At 46.4% G+C, this 20,000-nt stretch overlaps 1 protein-coding gene across 1 annotated transcript in view; it reads right to left on the reverse strand.

Annotated features, from left to right (window-relative positions):
* The window catches only part of LOC121843456 (G protein-coupled receptor kinase 4-like), a gene marked incomplete at its 3' end in the record, with an annotated part of 27,615 nt that overhangs the window by 3,277 nt on the left and 4,338 nt on the right, over positions 1-20,000 (reverse strand). Inside the window, 3 exon segments of the mRNA XM_042313051.1 lie at positions 7,824-7,924; positions 10,414-10,491; positions 13,141-13,253. Of these exon segments, the coding sequence (XP_042168985.1) occupies positions 7,824-7,924; positions 10,414-10,491; positions 13,141-13,152 (191 nt within the window).

Here is a 20,000-nt window from a genome sequence, read left to right on the forward strand (position 1 = left end):
CCAACCAAACCAAACTCTGCACCATTCTGTCTCCCCAAACCTTTTGGACCACAACTTTAGATATAACATCTTTAAACCAATCCAAACCTTTAAATCAATCATCTCCAACCTTCTATCAACCATCACTAACCTTTAATCAACACATTGTAACCTCATATCAACGATCCTTAACCTTATATTAACCATCCCTAACCTTTTATCAACCATTTTTAACCTTCCCCTAACCTTCTCTCTGGATGTTCAGGTTTATAGACACACACACACACACACACACACACACACACACACACACACACACACACACACACACACACACACACACACACACACACACACACACACACACTTTATCAAAAACAGACACCTTGTTTTCATCTGTTTGTGCACATGTGCGAGTGTGTGTGTTCGTGTGTGTGTGTGTGTGTTCGTGTGTGTGTGTGTGTGTTCGTGCGTGAGTGTGTGTGTTCGTGTGTGTGTGTGTGTTCGTGCGTGTGTGTGTGTGTGTGTGTGTGTATCCATGTGCCCTGTTGAAAGCGGAGCTCCAGAACAGAGAGGATAAAACGAAAAGAAGAGTGAAATATGTCTGAACGGCAGAACATTCCAGAACATTCCAGACAACCAGGAAACTGGAATTCTGAGAAACGCTTCAGAAACAACGGGAGGTCCACTGGAAAAATCACACCCAGCCAGGCGTGTGTGTGTGTGTGTGTGTGAATTATAAGAGCATATGAGAGAGAGAGAGAGAGAGAGAGAGACAGAGAGAGAGAGAGAGAGACGGAGAGAGACAGAGACAGAGAGAGAGAGAGAGAGAGACGGAGAGAGACAGAGAGAGAGAGAGACGGAGAGAGACAGAGAGACAGAGAGAGAGAGAGAGAGAGAGAGACGGAGAGAGACAGAGACAGAGAGAGAGAGAGAGAGAGACAGAGAGAGAGAAACACACATCACTTCAGACCCCCCCCCAAAACACAACAGCAAATGTTCATTAGAGACGGAGGTGGCTTATGGTAGAGACGGAGGCTTATGTATCTTAGTGCTAATCAGGTGGCTTAGGTGGTAGAGACGGCTTATGGTAGAGACGGAGGTGGCTTATGGTAGAGACGGAGGGTGGCTTATGGTAGAGACGGAGGTCTTTAACCAGGAGGTGGCTTATTATGGTAGAGACGGAGGTGGCTTATGGTAGAGACGGAGGTGGCTTATGGTAGAGACGGAGGTGGCTTATGGTAGAGACGGAGGTGGCTTATGGTGGACACATGAACATTCAATTCTCTGGCAACAGCTCTGATGGACATTCCTGCAGTCAGCATGCCAATTGCACACTCCCTCAAAACCTGAAACATCTGTGGCGTTGTGTTGTGTGACAAAACTGCACATTTTAAAGTGGCCCTTTTATTGTCCCCCCAGCACAAGGTGCACCTGTGTCATGCTGTTTAATCGGCTTCTTGATATGCCACACCTGTCAGGTGGATGGATTATCTTGGGGCAAAAGGAGAACTGCTCGCTAACAGGGATGTAAACAAATTTGTGCACAAAATGTAATCAGCTTTTTATGTATGGAACATTTCAGGAATATTTCATTTCAGTTCGTAAAACATGGGACCAACACTTTACATGTTGCATTTATATTGTTGTTCAGTGTACTATACTGCCTATTTGAACTGTCATAACCCCTTCTAACTGAACTGTAGTAAACTGTTTAAAACTAGAAAAGCAAACAAACAAAAACCTATTTTCTAACTTTCACATACGAATATGTGCGTGTTTACACACACACACACACACACACACACACACACACACACACACACACACACACACACACACACACACACACACACACACACACACACACACACACACACACACACACACAGAGAGATTTGTGCTTATTTATTTGATCTTGTGTCCTTTAACCATTTGTACATTGTTAAAACACTGTATATATATAATATGACATTTGTAATGTCTTTACTGTTTTGAAACTTCTGTATGTGTAATGTTTACTGTTAATTTTTGTTGTTTTTCACTTTATATATTCACTTTGTATGTTGTCTACCTCACTTGCTTTGGCAATGTTAACACATGTTTCCCATGCCAATAAAGCCCTTGAATTGAATTGAATTGAGAGAGACAGAGAAACAAATTCTTGCCCCAGCTCATGTCTCTAACCCAGACTGAGAAAATAATTGTTTTTTCCAAAGTAACGTTCTGCTGCTCCAAACGGTGTTCCGCGATTCCAGTTGTCCCGAGGGAGAACCCTGGTACGTCAGAGAGAGATTCCCTCCCCATTCTGACTGTTTGAACTTTAAGTTATCACAGAGAAACAGAGAGAGAGAAACAGAGAGAGAGAGAGACAGAGAGAAAGAGAGAGAGAAACAGAGAGAGAGAGAGAGAAGCAGAGAGAGAGAGAGAAAAAGAGAGAGAGAGAGAGAGAAAGAGAGAGAGAGACAAAGAGAGAGAGACAAAGAGAGAGACAGAGACAGAGAGAGACAGAGACAGACAGAGACAGACAGAGAGAGAGAAAAAGAGAGAAAAAAGAGAGAGAGAAAAAAAGAGAGACAAAGAGAGACAAAGAGAGACAGAAGTTGTTTATATACCTGTGTGTGTATTCTTCATAAAGTCTGACTACTGTGTGTGTGTGTGTGTGTGTGTGTGTGTGTGTGTGTGTGTGTGTGTGTGTGTGTGTGTGTGTGTGTGTGTGTGTGTGTGTGTGTGTGTGTGTGTTTTTCCCATTAGGAATAAGGAATGATTGTTCAACTGGGAATAAGCTCTGGAAACTTTTCTGGGGATGTCAATAGTCCTCCATTGACATCAACGCATGACTACGTGAAAATGTGACTTCATCTTCATCATCTTCAGCACAATAACAGTGTAATAATGTGAAAAATGCGTATATATATCCACGTTTAAAAAAATAATAATAATAATATTTAAGAAGAAAATGTATGGTTCTGCATCATCAGAAAATTAAAACAGTTTTAAAAAAAAAGTTGTTAAAAACGCTAGTAGGAGGATACGATACGGAGGAAAAACATCTAACTGGTGCCTTCAAAATAAAAGTCCAGCACGCACAGCAAGATGTCGAGTCACACTTTTATAACCCTGAGTGAAAGTAATGATTCACCCGGAAAACACTCAGTCTGCAACAGGTGGTGCATTGTGGGTAACTATATATATATATATAAACACACACACACATGTTGGACACACCTTCAAATGAAAAGATTCAGGGTTTTTTCAGCCCCACCCCTTCCTGACAGGCGTATAACATTGAGCACACAGCCATGCAATCTCCATAGACAAACATTGGCAGTAGAACGGCCTTAATTAATGAAGAGCTCGTGACATTTCCAACGTGGCACCGTCATAGGATGGCCACCTTTTCCAACAAGTCAGTTTGTCATATTTTTTGCCCTCCGGTCAACTGTAACTGTAAGTGGAAACATCTAGGAGCAACAACGGCTCAGTCGCAAAGTGGTAGGCCACACAAGCTCATAGAACAGAGAGGTGAAAGCGCGTACCACGTCTGTCCACGTCTGTCCACGTCTGTCCACGTCTGTCCACGTCTGTCCTCGGATGCAACTCTCACTATTCTGGAAGCAACGTTAACGGTTCCTTGAGCTTCATGGAATGAGATCCATGGCAGAGATCAACATTCGCAAGAGTCAACTGGAGTGAACCTCGCCGCCGTGGCACACTGGAGCAGTGGAAACACTCTAGATCTCTAGAGTGTCACGCTTTACCATCTTGGCAGTCCGACGGACTAATCTGGGTTTGGCGGATGCCAGGAGAAACGTTACCTGCCCGAATGCATAATGCCAACTGTAAAGTTTGGTGGAGGAGTAATAATGGACTGGGTCTGTTTCTTCATGGTTCGGGCCCCTTAGTTCCAGGGAAGGGACATGTTAAATGACATTTTAGACTATTCTGTGCTTCTAACTTTATGGCATCAGTTTGGGGAAGGCCCTTTCCTGTTTCAGCATGACAATACCCCCCAGTGCACAAAGTGAGGTCCATACAGAAATAGTTTGTCGAGATCGGTGTAGAAGAACTTGACTGGCATGCACAGAGCCCTGACCTCAACCCCATCGATCACCTTTTGGATGAATTGGAAAGCCGACTGCGAGCCAGGCCTAATCGCCCAACATCAGTACCCGACCTCACTAATGATCTTGTGGCTGAATGGAAGCAAGTCCCTGCAGCAATGTTCCTACATCTAGTGGAAAGCCTTCCCAGATGAGTGGAGGCTGTTATAGCAGCAATGTTCCAACATCTAGTGGAAAGCCTTCCCAGAAGAGTGGAGGCTGTTATAACAGCAATGTTCCAACATCTAGTGGAAAGCCTTCCCAGATGAGTGGAGGCTGTTATAGCAGCAATGTTCCAACATCTAGTGGAAAGCCTTCCCAGAAGAGTAGAGGCTGTTATAGCAGCAAAGGGGGGACCAACTCCATATTAATGCCCATGATTTTGGAACGAGATGTTCGACAAGCAGGTGTCCACATACTTTTGGCCATGTAGTGCGTCTCTGATGTGTCCCCTCTATTGGCTCTGGGGCTGAGAGCAGGAAACTATGACACCTGCAAATCAGTGTGTGTATGTGTGTGTGTGATGAACACTGAGGCCGTTGTTGTGCCCATGCCAAGCGTCCGGATGCCCTCTCCTGCTGCTCACGTCCATTTGGCACCACTGTGTGTGTGTGTGTGTGTGTGTGTGTGTGTGTGTGTGTGTTTAATACTGTTCCAGGTGCCAGATCCCTCATAATAATTACTGTGACAGAGTTGAGCTCTTTCCAACAATCACACACACACACACACACACACACACACACACACCATAACTCTCTAAACAGTTTATGTCTTTACAAAGTTTCAGAAGCATCCTAACTGCAGCCTCAGTTGACAAGAGAGACCCTCCTGTAGGTTTTTACTCCAACCCTGTTCCTGGAGAGATACCCTACTGTAGGTTTTAACTCCAACCCTGTCCCTGTACAAACCCTCCTGTAGGTTGTAACTCCAACCCTGTCCCTGTACAAACCCTCCTGTAGGTTGTAACTCCAACCCTGTTCCTGGAGAGAGACCCTCCTGTAGGTTTTAACTCCAACCCTGTTCCTGGAGAGAAACCCTCCTGTAGGTTTTAACTCCAACCCTGTTCCTGGAGAGAAACCCTCCTGTAGGTTTTAACTCCAACCCTGTTCCTGGAGAGAGACCCTCCTGTAGGTTTTAACTCCAACCCTGTCCCTGTACAAACCCTCCTGTAGGTTATAACTCCAACCCTGTTCCTGGAGAGAAACCCTCCTGTAGGTTTTAACTCCAACCCTGTTCCTGGAGAGAAACCCTCCTGTAGGTTTTCCAACCCTGTTCCAACCCCCTAGGTTTAACTCCCTGTTCCTGGAGAGAAACCCTCCTGTAGGTTTTAACTCCAACCCTGTTCCTGGAGAGAGACCCTCCTGTAGGTTTTAACTCCAACCCTGTTCCTGTAGAAACCCTCCTGTAGGTTTTAACTCCAACCCTGTTCCTGGAGAGAGACCCTCCTGTAGGTTTTAACTCCAACCCTGTTCCTGGAGAGAGACCCTCCTGTAGGTTTTAACTCCAACCCTGTTCCTGGAGAGAGACCCTCCTGTAGGTTTTAACTCCAACCCTGTTCCTGGAGAGATACCCTCCTGTAGGTTTTAACTCCAACCCTGTTCCTGGAGAGAAACCCTCCTGTAGGTTTTAACTCCAACCCTGTCCCTGTACAAACCCTCCTGTAGGTTATAACTCCAACCCTGTTCCTGGAGAGAGACCCTCCTGTAGGTTTGAACTCCAACCCTGTTCCTGGAGAGAAACCCTCCTGTAGGTTTTAACTCCAACCCTGTCCCTGTACAAACCCTCCTGTAGGTTAACTCTACCCTGTTCCTGGAGAGAGACCCTCCTGTAGGTTAACTCTACCCTGTTCCTGGAGAGAGACCCTCCTGTAGGTTTTAACTCCAACCCTGTTCCTGGAGAGATACCCTCCTGTAGGTTTTAACTCCAACCCTGTTCCTGGAGAGATACCCTCCTGTAGGTTTTAACTCCAACCCTGTCCCTGTACAAACCCTCCTGTAGGTTGTAACTCCAACCCTGTTCCTGGAGAGAGACCCTCCTGTAGGTTTTAACTCCAACCCTGTTCCTGGAGAGAAACCCTCCTGTAGGTTTTAACTCCAACCCTGTTCCTGGAGAGATACCCTCCTGTAGGTTTTAACTCCAACCCTATTCCTGGAGAGAAACCCTCCAGTAGGTTTTAACTAACCTGATTCATCTTATCAACCAGCTGATTACTAGAATTAGGAGCGCTAGATTAGGGTTGTAGAGAACCTACATTACGATGGCTCTCCAGGAACAGGGTTGGAGTTAAAACCTACAGGAGGGTTTCTCTACAGGAACAGGGTTGGGCATCCCTGCCAAACACACAAAGCCAGGAGCCAGGACCCGTTGAAAAGCCAAATCCTCCATCCATCACGTCGAAGCCAAACTGACGTCAACATCCATGAATTATCACATCTTCTCCAAATGGGGTTACAACACATTCCAAGAATCTTGTTAAAAATCTCGTTCAGCTGTTTTTGTTTATCAAGTACAACATTGGGAGGAGGAAAGATCAGGTGGGACCATTCCAGCCAATGAGAGGGCGGATCAGACGGGACCATTCTAGCCAATGAGAGGGCGGATCAGTTGGGACCATTCTAGCCAATGAGAGGACGGATCAGGTGGGACCATTCTAGCCAATGAGAGGACGGATCAGGTGGGACCATTCTAGCCAATGAGAGGGCGGATCAGATGGGACCATTCTAGCCAATGAGAGGACGGATCAGGTGGGACCATTCTAGCCAATGAGAGGACGGATCAGGTGGAACCATTCTAGCCAATGAGAGGACGGATCAGGTGGGACCATTCTAGCCAATGAGAGGACGGATCAGGTGGGACCATTCTCGGATCAGGTGGGACCATTCTAGCCAATGAGAGGGCGGATACGCACGTGAACAACAGGCACACCTGTTTCCACTAGTTACCATAGCCAAAAAGTCTAAATTGGCTATACCGTAAAAATTCATAAAAACAAAAATGAGCTTTTTTTGTTTTTATTTAAGGTTAGATTTAGGCATAAGGTTAGCAGTGTGGTTTAAGGTTAAGTTTAAAATCACATTTTACGAAGAGAAATTGTAGAAATAGGGAGGGTTTATGACTTTGTGGCTGTGGTAACTAGTGACGACCAGGCACAACTCCAACATAACGTTTTTTTCCCTCTACGTATCCTACTTATACCAGCACACTCGTAACAAACGAAGTATTACAAAAAAAAAACATTTATTTGATCAAATAAGCCACACGTAGCAAATAAACCATTAAATTTTTTTTTATATAACCAAATTCCACCCTCTCTCTCTCATTGACCTCCATAGAAAAACTCTTTGCTTGTTGAGTTCTCCCTCACTTCACCTTTTCATCTCTGGCATTAGGATTCAGTTCAATCTTCCTGCCCCACAATTACAACACAACCGTCATTCCAAAAATGGCCCCCCAGATACAATAGCCAGACCACTTAATTATATGTAGCTCTTTGATTGACAGGCGAGCTAACCAATGAATGCCAGGTGATACCCTGATTGACAGGCGAGCTGACCAATGAATGCCAGGTGATACCCTGATTGACAGGCGAGCTGACCAATGAATGCCAGGTGATACCCTGATTGACAGGCGAGCTGACCAATGAATGCCAGGTAATACCCTGATTGACAGGCGAGCTGACCAATGAATGCCAGGTGATAGCCTGATGGACAGGTGTTTTGACCAATAAGAAGACAGACATACTTGCAGCAGTCGTTGAAGAGTTCCTTGCAGGGCGTCTGTTCCAGCTTTTCACGACACTCCCCTACCAACTCCTGAGGTATATCTCGCAGATGGGCTGCCGACTAGACGGAGAGAGAGAGATGGATTTATTAATGAACTGATCTGCCTTCAGAAAGGATTCATACCCCTTGAATTATTCCACAGTCTGTTGTTTCAGCCTGAATTCAAAATGGGGAAAAAAATATATAAAAAATAATATATATATTTACAAAAACACACGTTTTACATTTGATTTTTAGTAATTTTAGACAAAACCCCACAATGACAAAGTGAAACCATGTTTTTATAAATGTTTGCACATTTATTGAAAATTAGACACAGATATGAGGTCCTACAGTTGACAGTGCATGTCAGAGCAAAAACCAAGCCATGAGGTTGAAGGAATTGTCCGTAGAGATCAGAGACAGGATTGTGTCGAGGCACAGATCTGGGGAAGGGTACCAAAACATAACTGCTGCATTGAAGGTCCCCAAGAACACAGTGGCCTCCATCATTCTGAAATGGAAGACGTTTGGAACCACCAAGACTCTTCCTAGAGCTGGCAGCCCGGCCAAACTAGCCAATCGGGGGAGAAGGGCCTTGTTCAGGGAGGTGACCAAGAACCCGATGGTCACTCTGACAGAGCTCTAGAGTTCCTCTGTGGAGATGGGAGAACCTTCCAGAAGGACAACCATATCTGCAGCACTCCACCAACCAGTCCTTTATGGTAGAGTGGCCAGACGGAAGCCACTCCTCAGTAAAAGGCACATGACAGCCCGCTTGGAGTTTGCCAAAAGGCATCTAAAGACTCTCAGACCATGAGAAACAAGATTTTCTGGTCTGATGAAACCAAGATTGAACTCTTTGGCCTGAATACCAAGTGTCACCTCTGGAGGAAACCTGGCTCCATCCCTACGGTGAAGCAAGTTGGTGGCAGCATCATGCAGTGGGGATGTTTTTCAGTGGTAGGGAGACTAGTCAGGATCGAGGCAAAGATGAACAGAACAATGTACAGAGAGATCCTTGATGAAAACCTGCTCCAGAGCGCTCAGGTCCTAAGACTGGGGCGAAGGTTCGCCTTCCAACAGGACAATGACTCTAAGCACACAGCCAAGACAATGCAGGAGTGGCTTCAGGACAAGTCTCAATGTCCTTGAGTGGCCCAGCCAGAGCCCAGAATTGAACCTGATCAAACATCTCTGGAGAGACCTGAAAATAGCTGTGCAGCAATTCTCCCCATCCAACCTGACAGAGATTGAGAGGATCCGTAGAGAAGAATGGGAGAAACTCCTCAAATACAGGTGTGCCAAGCTTGTAGCGTCGTACCCAATAAGACTTGAGGTTGTAATCGCTGCCAAAGGTGCTTCAACAAAGTACTGAGTAAAGGGTCTGACTACTTATGGAAATTATATATTCCAATTGTACACTTTTTAAGAAATGAGCAAAAATGTCCTAAAACCTGTTTTTGCTTTGTCATTATGGGGTGTTTGTGATGTCATTATGGGGTGTTTGTGATGTCATTATGGGCTGTTTGTGATGTCATTATGGGGTGTTTGTGATGTCATTATGGGGTGTTTGTGATGTCATTATGGGGTGTTTGTGATGTCATTATGGGGTGTTTGTGTGTAGATTGATGAAGGGGGGACTATTGAATCCATTTTAGAATAAGGCTGTAACGTAACAAAATGTGGAAAGTCAAGGGGTCTGAATACTTTCCCAAAGCACTGTGTGTGTGTGTGTGTGTGTGTGTATATATATATATATATCATAGACATTTATCATTACATTTCAAATATCATGTTAATATTGTTGCTTGCTGACTGGCGGGACAGAAGAGGACAGCATTTCAATAATGGTATTAAACAGTTCAATTACATGTTGAGTTGACTGTATTTCCAACCAGCAACTATCATTAAAATTACACCGACTAACGTGTACCCACTTCTCCAGGCCTTTCCTCATCCGTTAGTGAAGAAACCTACTCACCCAGTTGATCTGGCACCGGGCCTTTCCTCATCCGTTAGTGAAGAAACCTACTCACCCGTTGATCTGGCACCGGGCCTTTCCTCATCCGTTAGTGAAGAAACCTACTCACCCGTTGATCTGCACCGGGCCTTTCCTCATCCGTTAGTGAAGAAACCTACTCACCCGTTGATCTGCACCGGGCCTTTCCTCATCCGTTAGTGAAGAAACCTACTCACCCGTTGATCTGGCACCGGGCCTTTCCTCATCCGTTAGTGAAGAAACCTACTCACCCCGTTGATCTGCACCGGGCCTTTCCTCATCCGTTAGTGAAGAAACCTACTCACCCGTTGATCTGGCACGGGCCTTTCCTCATCCGTTAGTGAAGAAACCTACTCACCCGTTGATCTGCACCGGGCCTTTCCTCATCCGTTAGTGAAGAAACCACTCACCCGTTGATCTGGCACCGGGCCTTTCCTCATCCGTTAGTGAAGAAACCTACTCTGATTGGCTACTCACCCCGTTGATCTGCACCTGATTGGCTACTCACCCAGTAAACCTACTCTGATTGGCTACTCACCCCGTAAACCTACTCTGATTGGCTACTCACCCCGTTGTTGAAGTACGTTTCCAACATTCTGATTCCACAGTCCTTCCTCTTCTCATCCGGAGCGAGCTGGTACAGGGCCTGGCAGGGGAGAGACACTGTTACAAACATGATACCCACTGTCCATACATCCACCACAGCATGATGTCTCCATAGAACTACAACATGATGTCTCCACAGAACTACAACATGTCTCCACAGAACTACAACATGATGTCTCCACAGAACTACAACACCACAGCATGATGTCTCCATAGAACTACAACATGATGTCTCCATAGAACTACAACATGATGTCTCCATAGAACTACAACATGATGTCTCCACAGAACTACAACATGATGTCTCCATAGAACTACAACATGATGTCTCCATAGAACTACAACATGATGTCTCCACAGAACTACAACATGATGTCTCCACAGAACTACAACACCACAGCATGATGTCTCCATAGAACTACAACATGATGTCTCCATAGAACTACAACATGATGTCTCCATAGAACTACAACATGATGTCTCCATAGAACTACAACATGATGTCTCCATAGAACTACAACATGATGTCTCCATAGAACTACAGAATGATGTCTCCATAGAACTACAACACCACAGGATGATGTCTCCATAGAACTACAACACCACAGGATGATGTCTCCATAGAACTACATCCACCACAGCATGATGTCTCCATATGATGATGTCACCATATGATAACTAGAACACCACAGGATGATGTCATCATATGATAACTAGAACACCACAGCATGATGTCACCATATGATGATGTCACCATATGATAACTAGAACACCACAGGATGATGTCATCATATGATAACTAGAACACCACAGCATGATGTCACCATATGATGATGTCACCATATGATAACTAGAACACCACAGGATGATGTCACCATATGATAACTAGAACACCACAGGATGATGTCACCATATGATGATGTCACCATATGATAACTAGAACACCACAGGATGATGTCACCACAGGATGATGTCACCATATGATAACTAGAACACCACAGGATGATGTCACAGGATGATAACTAGAACACCACAGGATGATGTCACCGACAATACCACAGTCAGAGAAACAAAATGGCCACCGGCCAATAGGAACAGAGTACCATTCGGGCCTAGACTAACACCACTGTTCAGTTCTCCATGGATCGGTCTGTCTGTGAACCAAGTTGACCGAACATGGATATGGTTTAGAGAACAGACGTTGACTAATGTTGGTGTTCACTAAACAAGCAGTGTTTTTTTTTTTCATTTCTCAGACACCTCCAGGGGCCTGGGACACAAGCCTGGGCCTGTGTTAGTCCACCTACCCAGGGGACAGGCCTCTGACGTGGGTTTAACCTCATGGAGAGGGTGCATGGAGGAGGAGGGGCAGATATTTTTCTGACAGGCTCCCCTTCCAGCGCTCATGCCCCATCCCTCCCAAGCTCTCTCTCCACCGCTCTCTCTCTCTCTCATTCTTTCCCCCTCTCTCTTCCTCTCTCTCATTACCAGTCCTCTGACTCCCAGGCCCCCAAGACACCCCCCTACATCTGCATGCCCAAACTCAGGCCCAGTCCTTTCTCATGGGAGCTAGCAGAGGAAGCAGGAAAAGTAGGGGGTTGAGAGGAAATTGAGGGGGAGAGAGAGAGAAACAGACAGAGAGCGAGACAAAGAGAGAGAGAGAGAAACAGACAGAGAGCGAGAAGAGAGAGAGAGAAACAGACAGAGAGCGAGACAAAGAGAGAGAGAGAGAAACAGACAGAGAGCGAGACAGAGAGAGAGAGAAACAGACAGAGAGCGAGACAAAGAGAGAGAGAGAGAAACAGACAGAGAGCGAGACAGAGAGAGAGAGAAACAGACAGAGAGCGAGACAAGAGAGAGAGAGAAACAGACAGAGAGCGAGAAAGAGAGAGATGTATGCCCAATGTATGACCATATTAGAGAGACATATTTCCCTCAGATTACACAGATCCACAAAGAATTCGAAAACAAATCCAATTTTGATAAACTCCCATATCTACTGGGTGAAATACCAGTGTGCATCACAGCAGCAAGATGTGTGACCTGTTGCCACAAGAAAAGGTCAACCAGTGAAGACCAAACACCATTGTAAGTACAACCCATATCTATGCTTATTTATTTTATCTTGTGTCCTTTAACCATTTGTACATTGTTAAAACACTGTATATATATATATACACAGTGCCTTGCGAAAGTTTCGGCCCCCTTGAACTTTGCGACCTTTTGCCACATTTCAGGCTTCAAACATAAAGATATAAAACTGTATTTTTTTGTGAAGAATCAACAACAAGTGGGACACAATCATGAAGTGGAACGACATTTATTGGATATTTCAAACTTTTTTAACAAATCAAAAACTGAAAAATTGGGCGTGCAAAATTAGTTTTTTTATCTTGTGTCCTTTACCATTTGTACATTCTTAAAACACTGTATATATATATATAATATGACATGTGTAATGTCTTTATTGTTTTGAAACTTCTGTATGTGTAATGTTTACTGTTAATTTTTATTGTTTATTGTTTATTTCACTTTATTTATTCACTTTAAATATTATTTACCTCACTTGCTTTGGCAATGTTAACACATGTTTCCCATGACAATAAAGCCCTTGAATTGAATTGAATTGAATTGAGAGAGAAATCGTGGGAGAGAGGGATAGCGACAGAGAGAGATAGAAATGTCTTACCACAGAGTCCATGAACTCGATGCAACGTTTGAGCTCTGGCCTGGTGTCACAGTACTGACGGAACAGCAATCGACCAATCGGCTGTCTCTCACACAGACTGGTATAGTCCCTGTCTGAGAGAGAGAGACACAGAGAGAGAGAGAGAGAGAGAGAGAGAGAGAGACACAGAGAGAGAGAGAGACAGAGAGAGAGAGACAGAGAGAGAGAGAGACAGAGAGAGAGACAGAGAGAGAGAGAGAGAGAGAGAGAGAGAGAGAGAGAGAGAGACAGAGAGAGAGAGAGAGAGAGAGAGAGAGAGAGAGAGAGAGAGAGAGAGAGAGAGAGAGACAGAGACAGAGACAGAGACAGAGAGAGAGACAGAGAGAGAGAGAGACAGAGAGAGAGAGAGAGAGAGAGAGAGAGAGAGAGAGAGAGAGAGAGAGAGAGAGAGAGAGAGTCAGAGAGAGAGAGAGTAGAGAGAGACAGCGAGAGAGAGAGAGTCAGAGAGAGAGAGAGAGAGAGAGAGAGAGTCAGAGAGAGAGAGAGTAGAGAGAGACAGAGAGAGAGAGAGAGAGAGTCAGAGACAGAGAGAGAGAGAGAGAGAGACATGTGTACACCATTACAACACTGTAAATATACAATATGACATTTGTAATGTTTTCATTCTTTGAAACTTGAGTGTAATGTTTATTGTTCATTTTTATTGTTTATTTCACTTTTGTATATTATCTACCTCACTTGCTTTGGCAATATTAACACATGTTTCCCATGCCAATAAAGCCCTTGAATTGAATTGACAGAGAGACAGAGAGAATGAAGTGGACATCCAAACATATTAAATAGTTGTCTTGTGACTCGTCTATTCAAACATGTCCTTTATAATGATGGACGGGCGTGTCTCAGCCCAGCTGGCCACGCCCAACGACTCTAATAGTCACATCTCCTCTGAAGACTAATGAGGGAATCCCAGGACAGTCAATTACTAGCCAACACACACAGGGAGAGGGATGGAGGGAGGGAGGGAGGGAGGGAGGGAGGGAGGGAGGGAGGGAGGGAGGGAGGGAGGGAGGGAGGGAGGGAAGGGAGGGGGACTATTTAAACCTGCGCCAGCCTAGACTATTTAAACCTGCGCCAGCCTAGACTATTTAAACCTGCGCCAGCCTAGACTATTTAAACCTGCGCCAGCCTAGACTATTTAAACCTGCGCCAGCCTAGACTATTTAAACCTGTGTGTGTGTGTGTGTGTGTGTGTAGACAGTGCTAGACAGAACAATTGTAAAGTGTTCTGTCTCCATTCAGACGATTGGGTTCTGAACAGAACATGTGTGAGATAGAGAGGGTCATCTTAGCAGTGGTTCAAGCCTCTCTTCAGTTGTCATTAGTTACATGGAACACATCAACATATAAACACATACACATCAACAGCTACTTCTGGTACTTCAAATAAATATTTATAACTAACCAGCCAGCTTGCAACCGAGAGAGAGGGGGAGGGAGAGAGAGACCGAGAGAGAGACCGAGAGAGCGAGACAGAGAGAGAGAGCAAGACCGAGAGAGAGAGAGCGAGACCGAGAGAGAGAGAGAGCGAGAGGAGGGAGCGAGCGAGAGAGAGAGCGAGAGAGAGCGAGAGCGAGAGAGAGAGAGAGAGACCGAGAGAGAAACAGAGAGACAGACAGACAAAGAGAGAGAGCGAGACCGAGAGCGAGAGAGCGACAGAGAGACAGACACACAGAGACAGAAAGAGAGAGAGAGACAGAAAGAGAGAGAGAGACAGAAAAGAGAGAGAGACAGAAAGAGAGAGAGACTGAGGGAGAGGGAGAGGAAAGGTGGGTGAGGCAGAGTGAAGAGGAGAAATTGTAAAATGAGGAAAAGGAGAGAAATATGAAGAAAGTCGGAGACACACAGAGACACACAGAGAACCAGAGACACAGACACAGAGACACAGAGACACACAGAGACACACAGAGACACAGAGACACACAGAGAACCAGAGACACACAGAGACACACAGAGAACCAGAGACACACAGAGACACACAGAGACACACAGAGAACCAGAGACACACAGAGACACACAGAGAACCAGAGACACACAGAGAACCAGAGACACACAGAGACACACAGAGACACACAGAGAACCAGAGACACACAGAGACACAGAGACACACAGAGACACACAGAGAAACAGAGACACACAGAGAAACAGAGACACACAGAGAACAGAGACACACAGAGACACACAGATACACACACAGAGAAACAGAGACACACAGAGAAAGAGAGACACACAGAGACACACACACAGAGAGACACAGAGAAACAGAGACACACAGAGAAACAGACAAACACAGACACACACAGAGAACCACAGAGACACACAGAGAACCACAGAGACACACAGAGAACCACAGAGACACACAGAGAACCACAGAGACACACAGAGAACCACAGAGACACACAGAGAACCACAGAGACACACAGAGAACCACAGAGAACACAGAGACACCACAGAGAACACAGAACCACAGAGAACCACAGAGAACCACAGAGACACACAGAGACACACAGAGAACACAGAGAACCACAGAGAGAACCACAGAGACACACAGAGAACCACAGAGACACACAGAGAACCACAGAGAACCACAGAGACACAGAGAACCACAGAGAACCACAGAGAACCACAGAGAACCACAGAGACACACAGAGAACCCCAGAGAACCACAGAGACACACAGAGACACACACAGAGACACACAGAGACACAGAGAGACACAGACACACACACACACACAGAGACACACAGAGAACCACAGAGACCCACAGAGACACACAGAGAACCACAGAGAACCACAGAGACACACAGAGACACACAGAGACACAGCAGCAGTGGCTACAGGTCTCATAAAGGACCTGTCCAGTGTTTCCAGATTGATTTTCCAGATATTTAGTATGTTAAAAAGCAGCTGATCTGTGTTGGAATGGTGTGGACCAACCCCCAGTTACAGAATGGTGTGGACCTAACCCAGTTACAGAATGGTGTGGACCTACCCCCAGTTAGAGAATGGTGTGGACCTACCCCCAGTTACAGAATGGTGTGGACCTACCCCCAGTTACAGAATGGTGTGGACCTACCCCCAGTTACAGAATGGTGTGGGCCTACCCCCAGTTACAGAATGGTGTGGACCTACCCCCAGTTACAGAATGGTGTGGACCTACCCCCAGTTACAGAATGGTGTGGGCCTACCCCCAGTTACAGAATGGTGTGGACCTACCCCCAGTTACAGAATGGTGTGGGCCAACCCCCAGTTACAGAATGGTGTGGACCTACCCCCAGTTACAGAATGGTGTGGGCCAACCCCCAGTTACAGAATGGTGTGGACCTACCCCCAGTTACAGAATGGTGTGGACCTACCCCCAGTTACAGAATGGTGTGGACCTACCCCCAGTTACAGAATGGTGTGGACCTACCCCCAGTTACAGAATGGTGTGGACCTACCCCAGTTACAAAATGGTGTGGGCCAACCCCCAGTTACAGAATGGTGTGGACCTACCCCCCAGTTACAGAATGGTGTGGACCAACCCCCAGTTACAGAATGGTGTGGACCTACCCCCAGTTACAGAATGGTGTGGACCTACCCCCAGTTACAGAATGGTGTGGGCCTACCCCCAGTTACAGAATGGTGTGGGCCTACCCCCAGTTACAGAATGGTGTGGACCTACCCCCAGTTACAGAATGGTGTGGACCTACCCCCAGTTACAGAATGGTGTGGACCTACCCCCAGTTACAGAATGGTGTGGACCTACCCCCAGTTACAGAATGGTGTGGACCTACCCCCAGTTACAGAATGGTGTGGACCTACCCCCAGTTACAGAATGGTGTGGACCTACCCCCAGTTACAGAATGGTGTGGACCTACCCCCAGTTACCTACCCCCAGTTACAGAATGGTGTGGACCTACCCCCAGTTACAGAATGGTGTGGACCTACCCCCAGTTACAGAATGGTGTGGGCCTACCCCCAGTTACAGAATGGTGTGGACCTATGGTGTGGACCTACCCCAGTTACAGAATGGTGTGGACCTACCCCCAGTTACAGAATGGTGTGGACCTACCCCCAGTTACAGAATGGTGTGGACCTACCCCCAGTTACAGAATGGTGTGGACCTACCCCCAGTTACAGAATGGTGTGGACCTACCCCCAGTTACAGAATGGTGTGGACCTACCCCCAGTTACAGAATGGTGTGGACCTACCCCAGTTACCCCCAGTTACAGAATGGTGTGGACCTACCCCAGTTACAGAATGGTGTGGACCAACCCCCAGTTACAGAATGGTGTGGACCTACCCCCAGTTACAGAATGGTGTGGACCTACCCCCAGTTACAGAATGGTGTGGACCTACCCCCAGTTACAGAATGGTGTGGACCTACCCCCAGTTACAGAATGGTGTGGACCTACCCCCAGTTACAGAATGGTGTGGACCTACCCCCAGTTACAGAATGGTGTGGACCTACCCTCAGTTACAGAATGGTGTGGACCTACCCCCAGTTACAGAATGGTGTGGACCTACCCCCAGTTACAGAATGGTGTGGACCTACCCCCAGTTACAGAATGGTGTGGACCTACCCCCAGTTACAGAATGGTGTGGGCCTACCCCCAGTTACAGAATGGTGTGGGCCTACCCCCAGTTACAGAATGGTGTGGGCCTACCCCCAGTTACAGAATGGTGTGGGCCTACCCCCAGTTACAGAATGGTGTGGGTTACAGAATGGTGTGGGCCTACCCCCAGTTACAGAATGGTGTGGGCCTACCCACAGTTACAGAATGGTGTGGGTTACAGAATGGTGTGGGCCTACCCCCAGTTACAGAATGGTGTGGTCCTACCCCAGTTACAGAATGGTGTGGGCATACCCCCAGTTGCAGAATGGTGTGGGCCTACCCCCAGTTGCAGAATGGTGTGGGCCTACCCCCAGTTGCAGAATGGTGTGGGCCTACCCCAGTTACAGAAAGGTCTGGGCCTGCCCCCAGTTACAGAATTGTGTGGTCCTACCCCCAGTTGCAGAATGGTGTGGGCCTACCCCCAGTTGCAGAATGGTGTGGGCCTACCCCCAGTTACAGAAAGGTCTGGGCCTGCCCCCCCCCAGTTACAGAATTGTGTGGTCCTACCCCCAGTTACAGAATAGTGTGGTCCTACCCCCAGTTACAGAATAGTGTGGTCCTACCCCAGTTACAGAATAGTGTGGTCCTACCCCCAGTTACAGAATAGTGTGGTCCTACCCCAGTTACAGAATGGTGTGGTCCTACCCCAGTTACAGAATGGTGTGGTCCTACTCCCAGTTACAGAATGGTGTGGTCCTACTCCCAGTTACAGAATGGTGTGGACCTACCCCCAGTTACAGAATGGTGTGGGCCTACCCCCAGTTACAGAATGGTGTGGGCCTACCCCCAGTTACAGAATGGTGTGGACCTACCCCCAGTTACAGAATGGTGTGGGCCTACCCCCAGTTACAGAATGGTGTGGACCTAACCCAGTTACAGAATGGTGTGGACCTAACCCAGTTACAGAATGGTGTGGACCTGACCCAGTTACAGAATGGTGTGGACCTACCCCAGTTACAGAATAGTGTGGTCCTACCCCCAGTTACAGAATAGTGTGGTCCTACCCCAGTTACAGAATGGTGTGGTCCTACCCCAGTTACAGAATGGTGTGGTCCTACTCCCAGTTACAGAATGGTGTGGACCTACCCCCAGTTACAGAATGGTGTGGGCCTACCCCCAGTTACAGAATGGTGTGGGCCTACCCCCAGTTACAGAATGGTGTGGGCCTACCCAAATTACAGAATGGTGTGGGCCTACCCCAGTTACAGAATGGTGTGGGTTACAGAATGGTATGGGCTTACCCCCAGTTACAGAATGGTGTGGTTTACAGAATGGTGTGGGCCTACCCACAGTTACAGAATGGTGTGGGCCTACCCCCAGTTACAGAATGGTGTGGGCCTACCCAAATTACAGAATGGTGTGGGCCTACCACCAGTTACAGAATGGTGTGGGATACAGAATGGTGTGGGCCTACCCCAGTTACAGAATGGTGTGGGTTACAGAATGGTGTGGGCCTACCCCAGTTACAGAATGGTGTGGGCCTACCCCCAGTTACAGTATGGTGTGGACCTACCCCCAGTTACAGAATGGTGTGGGCCTACCCCAGTTACAGAATGGTGTGGGCCTACCCCCAGTTACAGAATGGTGTGGGCCTACCCCCAGTTACAGAATGGTGTGGGCCTACCCCCAGTTACAGAATGGTGTGGGTTACAGAATGGTGTGGGCCTACCCCCAGTTACAGAATGGTGTGGGCCTACCCCAGTTACAGTATGGTGTGGGCCTACCCCAGTTACAGAATGGTGTGGACCTACCCCCAGTTACAGAATGGTGTGGGCCTAACCCAGTTACAGAATGGTGTGGGCGTATACCGGTCATTAGACCGCTGATTGGCCAGTTCATTCTCCTCAGGAGGATGACATCATGAGGAAGTAGCCAGCCAACGGTCTCTTTGAGATGTTTGGTTCTGAAGTATTTTCTCTCCATGGTCTGATTTAATCACAAAATACAATACACAATACAATACAATACATACTAAATACATTACAATACATATTAAATACATTACAATACATACTAAATACATTACAATACATATTAAATACATTACAATACATACTAAATACATTACAATACATATTAAATACATTACAATACATACTAAATACATTACAATACATATTAAATACATTACAATACATACTAAATACATTACAATACATATTAAATACATTAAATACATACTAAATACATTACAATACATATTAAATACATTACAATACATACTA

Source organism: Oncorhynchus tshawytscha, unplaced genomic scaffold (genome assembly GCF_018296145.1).
Source record: "Oncorhynchus tshawytscha isolate Ot180627B unplaced genomic scaffold, Otsh_v2.0 Un_contig_8721_pilon_pilon, whole genome shotgun sequence".
Taxonomy (NCBI): Eukaryota; Metazoa; Chordata; class Actinopteri; order Salmoniformes; family Salmonidae; genus Oncorhynchus; species Oncorhynchus tshawytscha.